This window comes from Vicia villosa, linkage group LG2 (genome assembly GCF_029867415.1).
Source record: "Vicia villosa cultivar HV-30 ecotype Madison, WI linkage group LG2, Vvil1.0, whole genome shotgun sequence".
Classification (NCBI taxonomy): Eukaryota; Viridiplantae; Streptophyta; class Magnoliopsida; order Fabales; family Fabaceae; genus Vicia; species Vicia villosa.
In genome coordinates this window covers 171,867,453-171,884,588 of record NC_081181.1, presented here as the reverse complement: position 1 = coordinate 171,884,588, position 17,136 = coordinate 171,867,453, and the positions used below count along the sequence as shown (strand labels likewise).

The window sequence follows — 17,136 nt, the reverse complement described above, 5'->3', positions numbered from 1 at the left end:
TTTGTTCCATCGCCCGGAGAAATGGTTAGTGGAGTTAGTGGGTTAATAAATAGTATATTATTTTTTTAATATGTTTTTTATTGTTAATTTTGTTTTAAGATTTTTTATTAATTAATTAATTAATTAATTAATTAAATAATATATAAATTAGTTTTGGAGGGAAATTTTATAGTACTACAAAAGGATTTAATATACTAGACGTTTGCCTGTGCGATGCACGGAATAATTTAGTAAAAATTATATATAATTTAGTAAAAACTATGATTAATATTACAATGTAATAAATCAAATTAAAATATATTAAAAATATTATTTCACTTTTATACGATGTATAATTTCATTTCCAAGAATATTGTGATCCCTAACCTTTGAAAAAAAAAGACAAAAGAGTAAATCATAACATACTTTAAAAGAAAAATATCACATGAGTGCATGCTTCATGCTTAATATTACATACCATAGCAACTCAAAAAAAAACATAAGAAATTTATATGAGAATGTTAATGAAAGTTGTGGTTCTTATATCAACACGAATAATTATGTATCAAAATATCATATATTATATTGTCTTGAAAAACTTAACCGTCAAATCATCTATAAATAATTTTTTAATTGAAAGAACTATATTAATAGAGCCATGCTATCTTTACACCCATTTTTCTTACACAGTAGATTACACGGTAAACTTTAACAAAGCAAACCATTCATGCACACAATTCAAAGTAAAGATAAATTATTAAAAAATTAAAACTGGTACATTGTGGTATAAAATTACGGTGTTGATGTAAGAAAACAGTGTAAACTTATCATTTCTCATATTAATAATGATAAAGTCAATTCTAAATTGTTATATAAAGGATAGATTTTATTAAATTATGATGCAAAATACTTAAGTGGCCGATTTTTTAGGTGTAGGTTTGTTTGGTAGAGCCATAAATTACTAACAAAAATAATAGTAATAATTAATGATGTTGGTAGGAGGTTAATTAACAATGTAACTAATAAAAAACATTGTATTTTAACTGTCAATTATTTGTGTATTTTTTTGTTAGAAGATTAATTCATAATTCATAATAATAATAATAATGATAATGATAATGATAATAGTAATAATATAATAATAAGAAAATAATATATTTTAATGAATAAGTTTAATTACACTTCAAAATAGTGTCATACAACAAAAGTAAATAAATAATGATAATAAATGGTACCTGTTAAGAAAATGTTGCATAGTAGAAATACTAAACATACTTACACGTAATTCAAAGTCAGTCTTAGTTAAATACTATAAAAAATCATTCAATATAAAATCTAAAACCGAATAAATATGTGACACTAATATAAAATAAAATTGTTGACATATAATCTATCGAATGATAAAATTGTTATAAGATACGCATGATTAAAATGTAGATGATAAAGTTGTTATAAGCTACACATGATTAAAGTGTAGATGATAAAGTTGTTATAAGCTACACACGATTAAAATGTAGATTCAATGTTGAAGAATTGCTTATAGTTTGTACTTCATTTATAAAGTCAGTTATGTCATGTATTGAGATGCTCGAATGTCTTAACAATAATTTCTTGATCCTAGACTATTTTTTTTTTTTTTGCACAATCACACTAATGAGGAAATACATTGCAAATAATATCAATTTTATTTGTTTTTTTCTATAATTATATTACTCAAATAGAAAAAAAAAAGTAATTAATTAAAAAATAAGAGGGAATGTGGATGTGTAGGGTTAGTTTTATATATCAATTTTTTATTAGCACGGGGGATAGTTTTCTATAAATTAGTTTTTTATATGTTTTTTTGATAAAAGTTATTAATTATTTATTGATTTAATTAGTTATTTATTTAATTTATTTTTACTATCACTTTTCTATGAGAAATGGTTAGTGGAGTTAGTGGAGTTAATAAATTTTATTAAAGAATTTATAAGATTATAATTTAGTATGATTAGTATGATTATGCAAATGATCATTCCAAAAAAGATATGGGTCCTTGTGCTAGTGTAGAGTTTGATAAGAAAATCTATAATGTAAAAAGTGGAAGCTCTACTCAACATTGTCGTTCCCAACTTTGCTTCACTCGAATGTCACCTTCACTATGGCTTCTTCCACCATTTTAGTGGAAAGATAGCTTCAATTTAAAGTATGTTACATTGTTTTATTTTAGTGGAAAGATGGCTTATTTGATTAGTATTGAAAATTTGTGCAACACATGAAGATATCATTAAAACAATTATCTTTAGTTACTATTTACAATATATTGTGTTGAATAATTTTGGTGTTCAATAAAGATCAATGTTTACTGTGCAATTGATCTTACTATTTAAATATGAGTTTGTCTTTCTCTTGATAATAGGTTAAGAATTGATTAGTTTAAGAAATAATCTAGTGTGCCAATTTATTCCTTTAATCAACAAGATGCTTTAAGAAATTATCAAATAACATCTTGTTTCATAGAATTTGTCTCGGTTATATATGCATGCGTGTCACTTCTGTTTTAATTTTTACACGTTAATTTTGACTTTTTCAAAAATTAAAATTATCATCTAAAAGATATATGACAACAAACAACACATAGATCCTTCTTCTACAATTTAATTGATAAACAATATTAGTTTAAGAAGTTTTTTTTATAGGCTCAATCAATTTTACCGGTTAGTATTCTCTTTATTCTATTTACAATTTTTTTTACCTTTATTTTACCTAACTTATTCTTTTATTATAATTTTTTAAAATGCTAAACAATATATGATGAAATAGTTTTATATCAATTGAAAATGAAATGTTAAATGAAAATGATTATAATAATTAATAAAAAGAATATATCTCAAAATCTAACACTAATATTAATCAAATTAAGAATATTGATGTGGAGGAAAAAATAGTTACAATCAATCAAGGAATCAAAAGCAAAAATTATGGTGTTAAACAATGTGAGCAAATTCATAATAAGAAAGATGAATGTAAAAGACGAACACATAAAGAACTTGTTTACCCAATCTAATCAATATGATTACAATAGATTATTAATAAGTTACAAGAAAAGAGTCTCAAATTTCTAAAAACAAACTTATTTTTCTACCAAAGTGTTTCTCAATCTCTTTAAATTTTTCTATATATGAATCACACAAATCAACCGTGTTTAAAAGTATTTCCCAATATGCTTAAATACCTCAAAAAATTTCTCAAATTCCAAAAAATACATTTGAAGAAATTTTTATTATCGTCTCTCCAGATTTTTCACTAGAATTTCTACACCTTATATAACTCATACTAGTAACAAGTGATAGAGAACCATATTTATTACTCTTGAAACCTTTAAGATTCAATTTGGTCCCAAAACATGACTCGGTCTGAGAGCTGTGAAATGATACGCAAACTAAATCGACCTGGCTCGAGAATCGCGCCCAACCTAAACTTTTGCTTCCACAAGCAGACCCGCGCCGTATTGGAGCTCCTCCATGGATCCTCCGCGAAAAGAGGTCGGCTCCAACATTCATGAGTTGATAATTTCCCTCCTTCAAAATTCTTTGAACGTTTTCAAGCACAAAAAGACCACCTCCATCATTAACAAATATTTTCAAGCAAAGTTTGTAATTGTTTAATGCTTCGACACTATGATAATTTGCGATCAAAGTATTGATAAGCTTCACCGTGTTGGTCATATCGGCACAAACTACATCAATTGTGTATTATGCAAGAATAACTAGGTACGCATCGGATTTTGAATTGACAAGATTTGAGCAAAATGAATAATATTTTGCTTTGTGACAAATGGCATTTACTAGGATAACTTTGGTTGCGAAGATGTAGCACATAAAAAATCACTAAAAAAAAAAATAATTAACCATCACAATGTTTTTGGTATTAATTTTACTATCTTAGTGTATACTTTGATTTGTGTCTACTTGATTGTATAATCATCAATGAAGAGTAAAAGACGAATTTTTTATTTTTAAATATACTAAAATATATTTTTAGTTGAATCATGGGCAAATTTAAATATTTTGTCAACAAAAGTATTTATTTTAATTGAATCTTGGTCAATTAAATTTTGGTTGAGTACAAAGTTGTAGCACATAGAAAAAATACTAACAAAAAAGAAGAATAATTATCCATTATGTTGTTTTTTGTATTAATTCTACTATCTTAGTGTTTACTCAGATTGAGTTCTACTTGATTTTATTATTATCAATGAAGAGGAAAAGATAAATTATTAATTTTTAAATAGATTAATTATTTTTATTTTATCATATATATATATATATATATATATATATATATATATATATATATATATATATCGTAAAATTAAAATAATTAATTTATTTAAAAATTAATAATTCATATATATATTATCGACAAAAGTATATATTTTAATTGAATCATGGTCAGTTTATATTTTTTTCAACTCAATGTTAATATTTGTTACGTGTCGGACAAATGCCCAATAAAATTAGGTTTATTGAAATGTCTGCTTCATGTCTGCTTCTCCGCCGACTGACTTAGATTTTGGAGTGCTAACTATGCAGATACCCTTCCTTTGATCTGTCGTACTGGAGATTGGTAACATTGTTTCAAGATCAATGTATATGATTTGAGAGGCACCATGATCGCAACCTTCAATCCATGGTATTGCGTCACTAAATCGCTTAGGAAGCTTCGCTCCGCCGTAGTTTTCGCAATCCTCTAGGTTTCTGGTTCCACAATGGAACAATGACACCTTCAGTGGGAAACGACTTCTGATTTCTACAATTTTCACAGTTCATGATCCTACTTTTGACTCACCAATTTGTAACATCCCATTGATGTCGAATCGAAATCACATTCAACCTTCCGATCCAAACGATCTCTGTGAATCCGCATACACTGTTTCGTCTCTTTGTTCAAACCTCTCCAGATCGGCGGAGAAAAGGGCCTCACATCAGATTTAAGATTGCACCGGTATCCAAAGGAAATTTACAAGAAAGATGGGTGCAAGCCCTGCAAACTCGCTATTTGTTAGGAGTGATTTGCGAAAAGCCGTTGGATGAACTTGTTGTTTAAATTAATTGTAATCACGGGGATTATAATTTTCGCGTGTTGAGAAGATTCTAGAAGAAGTGTTGTTCCTTCATGATGTTTGGTCGGGGTCGATATGGTCGATCCAAAACATGTGTGTGTATTTTTGTATGTATATGTGTGTGTATGTGTGCATGTGTGTGTGTGTGTGAGGTTTTTATCTTAACGTAAATATATATCAAGCGTATGAAAATCATGAAAAATTGTGTGAGAGAGAAGACTTTTTGTATGTTTTTAAGTCAACAGGTGTATTTTGCAAATGATCACCAGTGTCTTATAGATAGTTGAACTGTCGTAAATCCCATTAAGAAAGAAATAACGAAAATGTTAGAACATAGTTTGGTTCTACATCTTCGAAAGATTTTTGATGATAACAAACACATAAATTTAGATAAGAACAAATATGCACTCTAATCCTACTTTTTACATTGCAGAAGTTCTGAAGTAGTTAACAGTGATCTTTCAGAAGCAGAAGGCTGCATTGAGAGAAGCTTATAAGAAGAAGATGGTCTAGACAGTGATTTCTCATAAGCATAAGGCTACATTGAGAACATCATTACTACAGACAGAATCTCTATGTTTAGAAAGAACATTCAATTCGCATTTTATCAACCTTCTAAAACAAGTCATCATGTCCCTCAACGACTCTTCAAGCCCAATCTATATAAAGAAGACAATGATGAAGAATTTGACGCTCTCACGCACGTGAATACAAATAGAGCGCTCATAAAATATTCATATTTTCTTATCTCTTATTATTGTGCTATAATTTCGTGTATACATCACGGTTGTGATACTGCTTACTAGAAGCAACTTTGTAAACACTAAAGAATTATTTTGTAATTATTGTTCCTTGAGAAAACCGGGTTGTGGTTTGATCTCGAGAAGAGGTTGACGGTTGTCTTCGTGTCATTGTAATCAAACTTTTGATTTAGTGGATTAAGACCTCGTAAGAGGTTGACGGTTGTCTTTGTGTCATTGTAATCAAACTTTTGATTTAGTGGATTAAGACCTCGTAAGAGAGAGGCAAAATCAACTTGGCAGGGTGGACTGGAGTAGTTTGAGTTCAAACCAACCAGGATAACTAAACGTGTCAAATCTTTTAATTTGTTTCAAAAACTCAATCCAACCCCCTTATTGTGTTTTTCGCTTCTTCAAAAAATAATTTGTATATGTTCATAATCGATTATGACATATCTAAAATTTATTCTTTAAAATAGTTTTTAAGAAATATTTGACCTGATACGCTCATAATGGATTACACATCAATCATAATTGATTAATTGCTTGAAAATAAGTGCATAATTGATTATTACACATCCATAATCGATTATGGGGTGAGATACACTTCATAATCGATTGTCACATAACCATAATCGATTATCCAAATTAAAACCCATTTTCCTTTTTCAAAAATCTTTTCTTAAGAGACATCATTATTTATAACATGATTGTAAGATAAAAAAGAAAAACACTTTGCATCTTGAATCATATTATGATTTTTTATTCAAATCTATTATTATTTTTTTCTTTCGCACCGGTTCCGACCTACATAGTATATCGACTAATCTGACTCGTGCTACGGAGGCACGTGCACCCTCATAAGCAGAAGACTACATTGAGAGAGGTTTACAAGAATAAGAATATTTAAACGTAGAGAGAAGTTTATAAGAACAAGAAGCTCTGAAGATTATGAAGGAAGTTTACAAGAACAAGAAGTTCTGAAGACAAACAAGACAATCCTCAAGTTCTGATACATAAAACGCTTCAAGCACCAAAGCTGCATTCAATACTCTGATAATCAGAAGATGCTCTTTGCGTTACTATCATTAATACAGGATCAAAAATTAATGGCTGGAACATCATTACTAAAGACAAAATCTCTATGTTTGGAAAGAACATTCAATTCGCATTTTATCAACCTTCCAAAACAAGTCATCATGTCCCTCAATGACTCTTCAAGCCCATTCTATATAAAGAAGACAATGATAAAGAATTTGATACTCTCACGCACGTGAATACAAATAGAGCGCTTATAAAATATTCATATTTTCTTATCTCTTATTATTGTGCTATAACTTCGTGTATACATCACAGTTGTGATACTGCTTACTAGAAGCAACTTTGTAACACTAAAGAATTATTTTGTAATTATTGTTCCTTGAGAAAACTGGGTTGTGGTTTGATCTCGAGAAGAGGTTGACGGTTGTCTTCGTGTCATTGTAATCAAACTTTTGATTTAGTGGATTAAGACCTCGTAAGAGAGAGGCAAAATCACCTTGGCAGGGTGGACTGGAGTAGTTTGAGTTCAAACAAACCAGGATAACTAAACGTGTCAAATATTTTAATTTGTTTCAAAAACTCAATCCAACCTCTTATTGTGTTTTTTGCTTCTTTAGAAAATAATTTGTATATGTTCATAATCGATTATGACATATCTAAAATTTATTATTTAAAATAAATATTTGACCTGATACGCTCATAATGGATTACACATCAACCATAATTGATTAATTGCTTGAAAATAAGTGCATAATTGATTATTACACATCCATAATCGATTATGAGGTGAGATACACTTCATAATCGATTGTCACATAACCATAATCGATTATCCAAATTAAAACCCATTTTCCTTTTTCAGAAATGTTTTCTTAAGAGACATCATTATTTACAACATGATTGTAAGATAAAAAAAGAAAAACACTTTGAATCTTGAATCATATTGTGATTTTTTATTCAAATCTATTCTTTTTTTTTCTTTCGCACTGGTTCTGACCTACATAGTAGATCGACTAATCCAACTCGTGCCATGGAGGCACGTGCACTGGCCAAGCGATTCTTTGCAGAGACTCGTTTGCCACTCGAGCCCAAACGCTTGGTTATTCAATTCTATTCGTTGATGATGTTTAAAATGTCTTATTTTATAGTATCGGTCATCAAAACATTAACCTTACACGTACAAATTTCAAACAACAATCAATTAATTAATTAGACAATAAAAAAGTTGATAAAATTTGAATAATTTGATCAGCTTGCAATGCATCTCCAGCAGATTTTGGAAGAGAAGAAGTATCTTGAAAACTAGGATCATTAATACAATTATTAATATCAGTTATGATATCATTTGCTCCAACATTCATGAGCTGATAATTTCCCTCCATCAAAACTCTTTGGATATTTTCGAGCACAAAAAGAGCACCTCCATTGTTAACAAACACTTTCAAGCAAAGTTTGTAATGGTTTAGTGCATTGGCACTACGAGAACTTGCAATCAAAGTATTGATAAGCTTCACTGTGTTGGTTATATCGGCCCGAACTACATCAATTGTGTATTGTGCAAGTGTAACTAGGTCTGCACCGGATTTTGGATTGAGAAGATTTGAACAAAATGAAGGATTTTTTGCTTTCTGACAAATGTCATTTACTGAAACAACTTTGGCTGCATACGAAGATGTAGCGCATAGAAAAAACACAAACAAAAAAGAAGAATAATTAACCATCACGATGATTTTCGTATTAATTTTACTATTTTGGTGTATACTTTGATTTGTTTCTACTTGATTTTATAATCAACAATGAAGAGTAAAAAGTGAATTATTAATTTTTAAATAGACTAATTATTTTAATTTTACCATATATATATATATATATATATATATATATATATATATATATATATATATATATATATATATATATATATATATATATATATATATATATATATATATATATATATATATATATATATATATATATATATTCTTAACAAAAATATATTTTTTTAGTTGAATCATGGTCAAATATAAATGTTTTGTCAATAAAAATATTTATTTTAATTGAATCTTGGTCAATTAAATTTTGGCTGCATATTCGTATGCAGCACACAGAAAAAACACTAACAAAAAAAAAAGAATAATTAACCATTATGCTATCTTTTTAATTAATTCTACTATCTTAGTATTTACTTTGATTGATTTTATAATTATCAATGAAAAGTAGAAGATGAATTATTAAATTTTAAATAGACTAATTATATATATATATATATATATATATATATATATATATATATATATATATATATATTCAGCAAAAGTATATATTTTAATTGAATCCCGGTCGATTTACATTTTTAACTCAAATTAATATATGTTTTGTGTCAGTCAAATGCTAATTAAGTAAGATCCTATTAAATGTGCGTTTCGTTGAGTCCAAGGTATACATATCTTCTCAAAAAAAAATTAGATACACAATCTTTAATCTCCACTCTTAAAATTCTGGAGATCCACACCGAAAAAACCTCATATCTAGATCTAGGATTGCACCTGTCTCAGAAGGCAATTTTCATGAAGACGCTCACCGAGCAAAGCGTCGATCGAGCAGAGAAGCTCACGCTTTCCTCCACATCCAGGATGGTCCCGAAGGCAGCATCATGCAGGTATCACAAGTTTGTAGTTAATGGCGCTCAAGTATCGCAAGTGCGTAGTTAACGTCGAGCATCGAACGAATATTGGGGTGCACCCTACGAATCTCGTATGATTTCCGCGAGATGCATCACGATTTCCACCAACCGAACAACGAAGCATGCGTCTATTGCAGGTGTACATTGAAGGATGTCCCAAGCCGCGACTACTCAAAGACTTGTCGGTATCCACATCTAACCGCTATCTAACACCCTAGTTGGGTGATTCACCACAAAACACTCGGGTTCTGTTTGAGAATGGACTGAACAAACCAGGTACATTTAGTAAAGGCCAACCTTCTCCCAAGTCCAAAAACCCAGTCCTCTAAATTAGTCTGCAGTTAAACCGCTCGGGCAACACATTTGAGGGTGAGCGATCAGTACACACTTGCAGCCGACCGCAAGACTGAATTAATGTATTTGTAAATATATTTCCTGGCTGCAATTCTTAATATAATTGTTAAATGCAAACTATATACATATATGTATTGCTATTATATTCTTGCAGTTCTGCTTTCTGTCTTGTTCCCTTTTTAGGGCATCAAAGTGTGAATGCACGTGAACTAGGGTACAACCAACGCAGTTGATGCCTGACCTAAAGATTTCAGAGGTGTTGTCGGAGATGATTTGCACGTTTAACTAAATCAATAAATTCCTCATAGCATCGAGAGCGCGTAAACATTTTAGGGGTGTTGTTGTATTTATATTTGCTTTACAAATCATTATTGATGTTGTTCTTGATCTTTTTGCTTAAATGTTTCAGATTTGTGTTGTCATAGACATATGCTTCATGGATCTTGATTAGGGATGAAATCTATTAGTTTCTAAACTCTAGACATAGATTTAGAGCTGATAATTTTTATGGGTATCGGAGCTTAATGCCTATGTGTTGTTTGTGTCGCGCGCGAAATCGCCGACGCGGGTGATATAGTTGTTTGTAACTTTGCGTTAGACATAACCTCTGTTGTGGCACGTCTCGAGCGATGCTTGGTGATTTTGATACGTATTGTAGGTGTAGTGTGATAGATCTTCAGATTTAAGTATTTAACTGGTATAATGAAATATGATTCCAGAATGAATTCTCTTGAGCTGCAATATATTGTTTATTTGTTTTATTTACTTTTCCCGCAATTTTACCTTCTACACCCAAAACCAAATTTAAAAAGATTGAAACAGTTGAACGGTAGTTTTTCTCTCTCATTAACCTCTATGGAGACAATACGATATAACTTATATCATCCGGTAATAATATACCTATTACTTTTTACTTGTTGCATTACCGCTTCAACAATATCATACCACGAGATAAATATATGATGCAATTACAAAGGTCCAATATCGGCCAAGACGGGAATCAACTTTGTAAGCTCCTGCAAGTGGCATCAGCCACACTGATCCTACCCAATTGCTAATATTGTTTGAAGATTCCAGTGTACCTTGATGGAGCTTGTTTGTTAGATACACCACTAAATTTGTTGATATTCCATAGTAAGTCATCCTCTCAAACAATTCATACCCCATGAATTACACATATCACATTCCTAAATGATTATTTTCATGTAGTAAAATGAAAACTGCTATTTTTTCAAAAGGATGCATACATATTGCAGTAAAATACTTTATTTTACCTACAAGGAAGGAACAAGTTTTCCATCTTCTAGTCTTTGATCTTAAAACGGATCTACCTTGTAAGTTTAATGTGCCATCTTAAGTGTAATCTTCTGGTGGCCATTTTTTTTCACTGGTTTCCATGGTACTAAACAAGAACAAGAACAACTACTTGAGCTCTTTAGTATGGATAATTTTATCACCGCATTTTTTATTTTTACTTATATGTCAATTTTTGTAGTTTTTATCAATTTTTTATTAACATCTTAGTTGGTTGTTTATCTTCTCGACCAAGCTATTAGATATTTGAAATTGACGTTGCAGTTTGAGTTTGAATTCAAGATTTTCTATTTATGTGTGTAAAACTTTTTGTGGTATGTCACTTCATCATTATATTAAAATAATACTAATTTTTTAAAATGTAGATTTTTTTAATTATATTTTGAATTATTTTTAAATAATTTTACTATAATATCTCTAAATTATTAAAAATAAAAAGTTTTTGAATTTTATAAGAAAAATGGGCTTCAAATTGTTAATTGGCCATTTGGGCCCCCAAAACCAAAAGCCCATTTCACGCCACTTGTTTGGTGCCCTATGCTTCTTTTCTCACTGTTTGTTTCTTCCAACGATCGTATTCGTAGCAGAAAATAATCGAACAGGTAATAATTCTGCAAAAATCTCATCTTTCGCTTCTTTTTTTTTTCAACCCATTTTTCATTTTATTTCATAGAGCTCAAAAATTGAAATTTTTGATGTAAAAATTGTATGTATTTATGGTGATAAATTGATTCTTATGAATGTTGTTTTGTTATGTGAATTTTGGGAATGTTAGGGTTTATTGTTGAAGATGGGTAGTGTTGTTAGAGCTACATTGAAGAAAAGAAACTCTAGTGTTTGTGCATTTCAGACAAGTAATGGTTTTGTGGCTAGATTCTTCTCTACTGAGGCACAAAATCCAAATCCACCACAGGGTTCAACACCTACTTCACCTCCATTTTTGCAAACTAACAATTCAGGTATACACATTTTATGGATTTGTTTGTAGTCTATCTTTTCTGCATAATTTGAAATTGAAGTTAGGTTCTTGAATTAGTTTTTGTGAACTATGAATTGAATTGTTTCATTTGGGATAGTTATTGTTGTTTCGGGAAATTGCAATGAGCCTTAGCGGTGTATAACACTATAGCAGAGCAGCCGCTATAGGGTAAGTAGCGGGTAGCGGGGCGGAGCGGTTTCTGTCCTGCTATCCTTTTCTCCTCTGAAAAACGGAAATTACCACTTAAATTTAAAACGTTTAAAGGATGATTTTGGGTTTTTCAATCAAATTTGAGTTGAGACTCAACCCTAACCTTCCTTCATGGATGTTTCTGCACTTCGGTCGTTCCAAAGAAAAATCAGAAGTTCGTCCCTCGCCTCTCTCTGCACTCTGTTCTCCCCTCTGTTGCACTTCATATATTTATAGTTATTATTCATGTAATTTGTCCAACACCTGTTATTGGTCACTAATGATCCTAGATTAGATGTGTTACTTTTTGAGACAAATATATCTCTTGTCATTTTTCTGGGAAGTTCATTACCATAGAATTAACTAATTGTTATTAAAGACATGGTTCATCTTCTTGTCTTAGGATTTTAGATATAAGGATTTGCATTGTAAGTCATTCCATAGTCTTTGTATTCTTTTATGTGAGGGTCATTATCATTATTCTAACTTTGTTTTTATAAGGTTAATATTTTTTTTCTCATGTTAATTACACATACACACAAAAAATGTATGCAGTGTCCCAGTTTCCTGCATTATGGACATTAGTTGCGTTGCAGTGTTAGTGTCGTGTCCAGTGTTCATGTTTTACAGATTGAATGACAACTTTGTAATGCGAGTAACATTGACATAACGTATTTGTTCGCATTTGCATTTGGCCAACTAAAATACATGTGAATTCTGAAAAAACATGGTGTTAATTAAAATGTTAATCCCCATTCGCTACTATTTATTTTTTTTAAAATCTTGGTATCCGGCCTTGCGACCGACTAATCCAAGAGGACCAATTCCACCGTCCACTAGCGGGGGTCCCCTTTAAAGCCAGAGCAGAGCTCTGTATGGACTGACCCAACACAAGGATTATAACTCTGTTCACTTTGTAGATTAAGTAGTTTTCATTTGAGGTTATAACTCTGTTCACTTTGTAGATTAAGTAGTTTTCATTTGAGGTTATAACTCTGCTGCTTTCTCATTCTCTGATTAGGTTTGACATATGGAAGGCTGCTCGGTGTTCATAAACATGCACTCAAAACAGATATCATCAATTTCCTTGAAGGTTCTAATTTGACTATGGAGGATGTTAAAATGGAATACACCCGTGGCTTCAACCCAGTTTCAATGTAATGCATTCTCTCTTTTGTCATGCTTTGTTAATTTTTCATTACGTGTCACAAAAAGTATATGATAGGAGCTCTGTTTTCAATCGCATTTTGTAGAAAATAACAATTTGTTCAAATTTTGCTATGCTGTAGCGCCACCAGAGCCTCTAGTTTACAACACTTTGTAATAAATAGCATAATCGTGGAACAATAACGATTTGTTCAAACTCTGCTACGCTATAGCACTGTTAACTAGATTGTGTACTTGAAGAACATAATTTAGATTGAAATTTGTGCTATCATCAGGATGTTGCAGTTCCCTACTTACAGCGCCTACGACAATGCTATTCGTGTGATCGGAAGGAAGGGTCGTTTGTACAAATTGGATAGGGTATGCTACTCTACATATATATTTATCTCTTGAGTCTTGCCAAAGGAAAGGGAAAAAAAATAAACTCTCCATTGTTTCCACTTGGCAAATTTTTTATTTTTTGTTTCTTTTCACTTGTATCAGATTGACCGTTCTCAATGGGACATTGTTACTCCTTATGATGGAAGAACTGTAAGTATACATTATTTTACTATATGATTTTGTTTTATGCAAAAGTTACTGTAAAAACAATTTTCTTATCTAACTGTGTCTGATTTTGCATTTTTGCAAGATTTTAATTCAAGGACTTCCACGAAACACAGCATACGCTGACTTGGAACAGATCATATCCGACTTTGAATATGATTCATCTTCCGTCAACATGTTTCTAAGGTTTTCACATCAAATATATATTATTTTTAAATTTGTTTGATGTTTCATTTTATGATTCTCTTACGCCGACGACACTTGGTTTTTTGTTTCAGACCTGGAGAGGGTACAGAACCCATTAAAATGGCGACGGTACGTTTTCACTCAAGGACACAAGCGGCGAATGCATTCATCTCAAAGAATGGAACATATTGCCTCAACAATCGCATTACGATACATGTTCTTCAGTAAAAATACAAACCCCTCCTGGTGCTGGTGTTGTAGGAGCATTGATTTTATAGCTTAGAGTAGTAAAATTTGTGCTGTTTATTTGTGATTTGCGATTTCGCAACCGCTTTTGTTTATGGTATGATGCATGAAAATGTTTAAAACCATATCTTGAATTAAAAAACACTTGACTAAGCAATAATTTGGTAATTGATCACATCATGTATCAATTATGTGTAGCAATGTTGTGAAATTAAGGTTTTTGCCATGATGTCATCAGATGAACTAATTGAAAAATGTTATTTCCAATTTCAGTATGTTGGTAACATCGTATCGATTCAGAGTATTTGAGAGTATAAACAACAATGGATTTTTGTCCATTACTAACCAATGATTAATTAGCACTAACGTTAAAATGTGTATATTAGTTTGACATACAAATACCAAGTAAAGGAATTTCTTGCATGTTGGTTTTATTTCCACCAACGAATCTGACTAACAAAATTGTTGTCCGGAGCACAACGACTACAAAGAGATTCAGTGCATTCTCCAACCTATGAAAGAAGGCCAAAAAATGCCAATGTAATAATCTCGAAATATTAATTGTCCTCCCAAATGTGGGACCTAGAGGTAATGTTGAGCTGCAAGATGTCAATAAAATACTTCATTGGTTCGGGTAAATCCGAACCGAACCAGAATCTAAACGAAACCATAATATTTAGGTTGGATTTTTTTAAATTCGGGCAAAAATCGAACCAAACCAATAAAATTCAATTACAATTGGTTTAGACATCGGATTTTCAATTTTCTACTCGCAAATCTAACTCAAACCAACTATAATTAATTATCATGAAAATTACTATCAAGTATTCATCTTCAAGAAGAAAAAAGTGAAATGTCTTATGTGAACAAGTTATGTGGACAAGTTTTGCTATTTTAATTTGTTATTAGAAAATTGTTAGTGTAATGTGGAAACTGAACATACAGCTATGAGACACATTCATATCATACTAACTCAAGTGATTAGTTATAGATTTAAAAGCCTTTATGTTAGATACTTTTGAATCTCTTAGTAAAAATTGTTAGTCTAATATTTACAATTGAACACTATTAATACTATATTTTTTTCGTATTATTATGAAAAATTAATTTTTCATAAATAAGTTATTTTTTAAAAATACTTTTGCATTTTTTTAATACGCAATCAATCCAACCCAAACCAACCCGTTGTTTCTCGGTTCGATTCGGTTTGGACTTTATCGCAAAAATTTGTAAATCCAATCCAAACCAATCCATTTAATTTTAATCGATTTAGGTATCGGATTCTCTCAAAACCGAACCAAACCGGTCCGCGAACACCACTACTAATAATCATTTTGAAGACAGGGTGATAGCTTAGGGAAAGTATTATTAGATCTGAGTCTTAATTAATAATATTAATAATAATAATAATAATAATAATAATAAGTCATATTAATTATTAATAATTTCATAACAAAACACGATTTTTAAAATATTTTTTTGACCTTGTCCAACTAAATATGTTTTTCTAGTTCTGCTAGGGGTTTTTTTTTCTTCACCCACTGAGAAGCCTTGATCTTCTTTTCGTGGTTTTTTTTGGGTCCGCTCTATCGATTGATTTCACAGTATGTCAGGTCGAAACTTTGAAGACTTATCTTTGCAAGAGGAGGACGATGAAGGGGGGTTTTGTTTTGATGTGGAGGAGGAAAGCTCTGAGGGTGGTGATTTACGTTTGTGTCTTGTTGGTAGATTTCTGTGTGATAAACCGATTCATGTTATGTCTATGAAGAAGAGAGTGGCGGATATGTGGCGTCCGGTGAAGGGGGTTATTATCAAGAAAGCTTCGGAAGGGTTATTCTTGTTTCAATTTTCTCATAAACTAGATATGGAGGCGGCGTTGAAAGGAGGACCGTGGACTTTCGGTAGTCATCGGTTGATCATAGAGAGAGTTCAAATCGGTATTCAGATTGAAAATATCCCTTTGTTCCATGTTGAATTTTGGGTTCAGGTTCATAATCTACCTGCAGGTCTAATGTTGGAGAAAGTCGGTAAAGCTATGGCGAATTTTATTGGTACGTTTGTTGAATATGATAAAAATAACAATTATAGTTTCTGGAGACAGTATATGCGACTGAGAGTGAAAGTAGACGTCCGTCAACCTTTAAAGAAAAATACCAAAGTGAAAAATAAAGGCGGAGATTGGTGCACGGTTAACTTTAAGTATGAGAATCTGGGACTTTTCTGTTTTGTATGTGGCATTTTGGGTCATTCAGAACAGAAGTGTGAAATTCGGTTTGCTATGGAAGAAGATAATGGATTGAGAGGTTGGTCTATTGATCTTAGAGTAGACAATAGAAGACATAATACTGGTCCAAGTTCACGTTGGTTGAAGGAGGAAGGTACTAGTAGTAATGCTACACAATAATTCATGGGAGATCGTAGTTCTGATGAACAGTACTGCATGGGAGACCAATCGGTGCGTGCCCACCACGCTCGTACACACGCGTCTGGCTCTGAGGGTCCTCCTGGTGGGGACCACATGGTGCAACGTATTTCAGGAGAATCAGCTATTGGGATTTATGATCATAATGCAGCATTAAGTCAGTGTCAAATCAACTTAATGCAG

General features: G+C 31.3%; 3 protein-coding genes across 3 annotated transcripts; 2 read left to right on the top strand and 1 right to left on the bottom strand.

Moving 5' to 3' along the window:
* Positions 1-8,069: 8,069 nt before the first annotated feature.
* LOC131650653 (pectinesterase inhibitor 2-like) lies at positions 8,070-8,585 on the bottom strand. The gene has a single exon (XM_058920359.1). The coding sequence runs from the start codon at positions 8,583-8,585 to the stop codon at positions 8,070-8,072; it is 516 nt and encodes a 171-aa protein (XP_058776342.1).
* A 3,128-nt stretch (positions 8,586-11,713) lies between these two features.
* On the top strand, positions 11,714-14,719 carry LOC131647451 (uncharacterized). The gene is made up of 7 exons (XM_058917340.1): positions 11,714-11,820; positions 11,994-12,177; positions 13,408-13,543; positions 13,829-13,913; positions 14,037-14,084; positions 14,185-14,285; positions 14,378-14,719. The coding sequence occupies exons 2-7, from the start codon at positions 12,009-12,011 to the stop codon at positions 14,511-14,513; spliced, it is 675 nt and encodes a 224-aa protein (XP_058773323.1). The 5' UTR covers positions 11,714-11,820; positions 11,994-12,008; the 3' UTR covers positions 14,514-14,719.
* Positions 14,720-16,137: 1,418 nt separating this feature from the next.
* On the top strand, positions 16,138-16,935 carry LOC131650652 (uncharacterized protein At4g02000-like). Its single transcript, XM_058920358.1, has one exon. It carries the CDS (start codon positions 16,138-16,140, stop codon positions 16,933-16,935), a length of 798 nt encoding a protein of 265 aa, XP_058776341.1.
* Positions 16,936-17,136: the final 201 nt, after the last annotated feature.

Excerpts from the sequence above, each read along its gene's own strand:
- LOC131650653 (XM_058920359.1), bottom strand. The coding sequence starts at position 8,585 with ATGGTTAATTATTCTTCTTTTTTGTTTGTGTTTTTTCTATGCGCTACA.
- LOC131647451 (XM_058917340.1), top strand. The coding sequence starts at position 12,009 with ATGGGTAGTGTTGTTAGAGCTACATTGAAGAAAAGAAACTCTAGTGTT. Across the intron at positions 13,544-13,828 it reads GGCTTCAACCCAGTTTCAAT|GATGTTGCAGTTCCCTACTT; the intron begins GTAATGCATTCT and ends TGCTATCATCAG. Across the intron at positions 13,914-14,036 it reads GTTTGTACAAATTGGATAGG|ATTGACCGTTCTCAATGGGA; the intron begins GTATGCTACTCT and ends CACTTGTATCAG.
- LOC131650652 (XM_058920358.1), top strand. The coding sequence starts at position 16,138 with ATGTCAGGTCGAAACTTTGAAGACTTATCTTTGCAAGAGGAGGACGAT.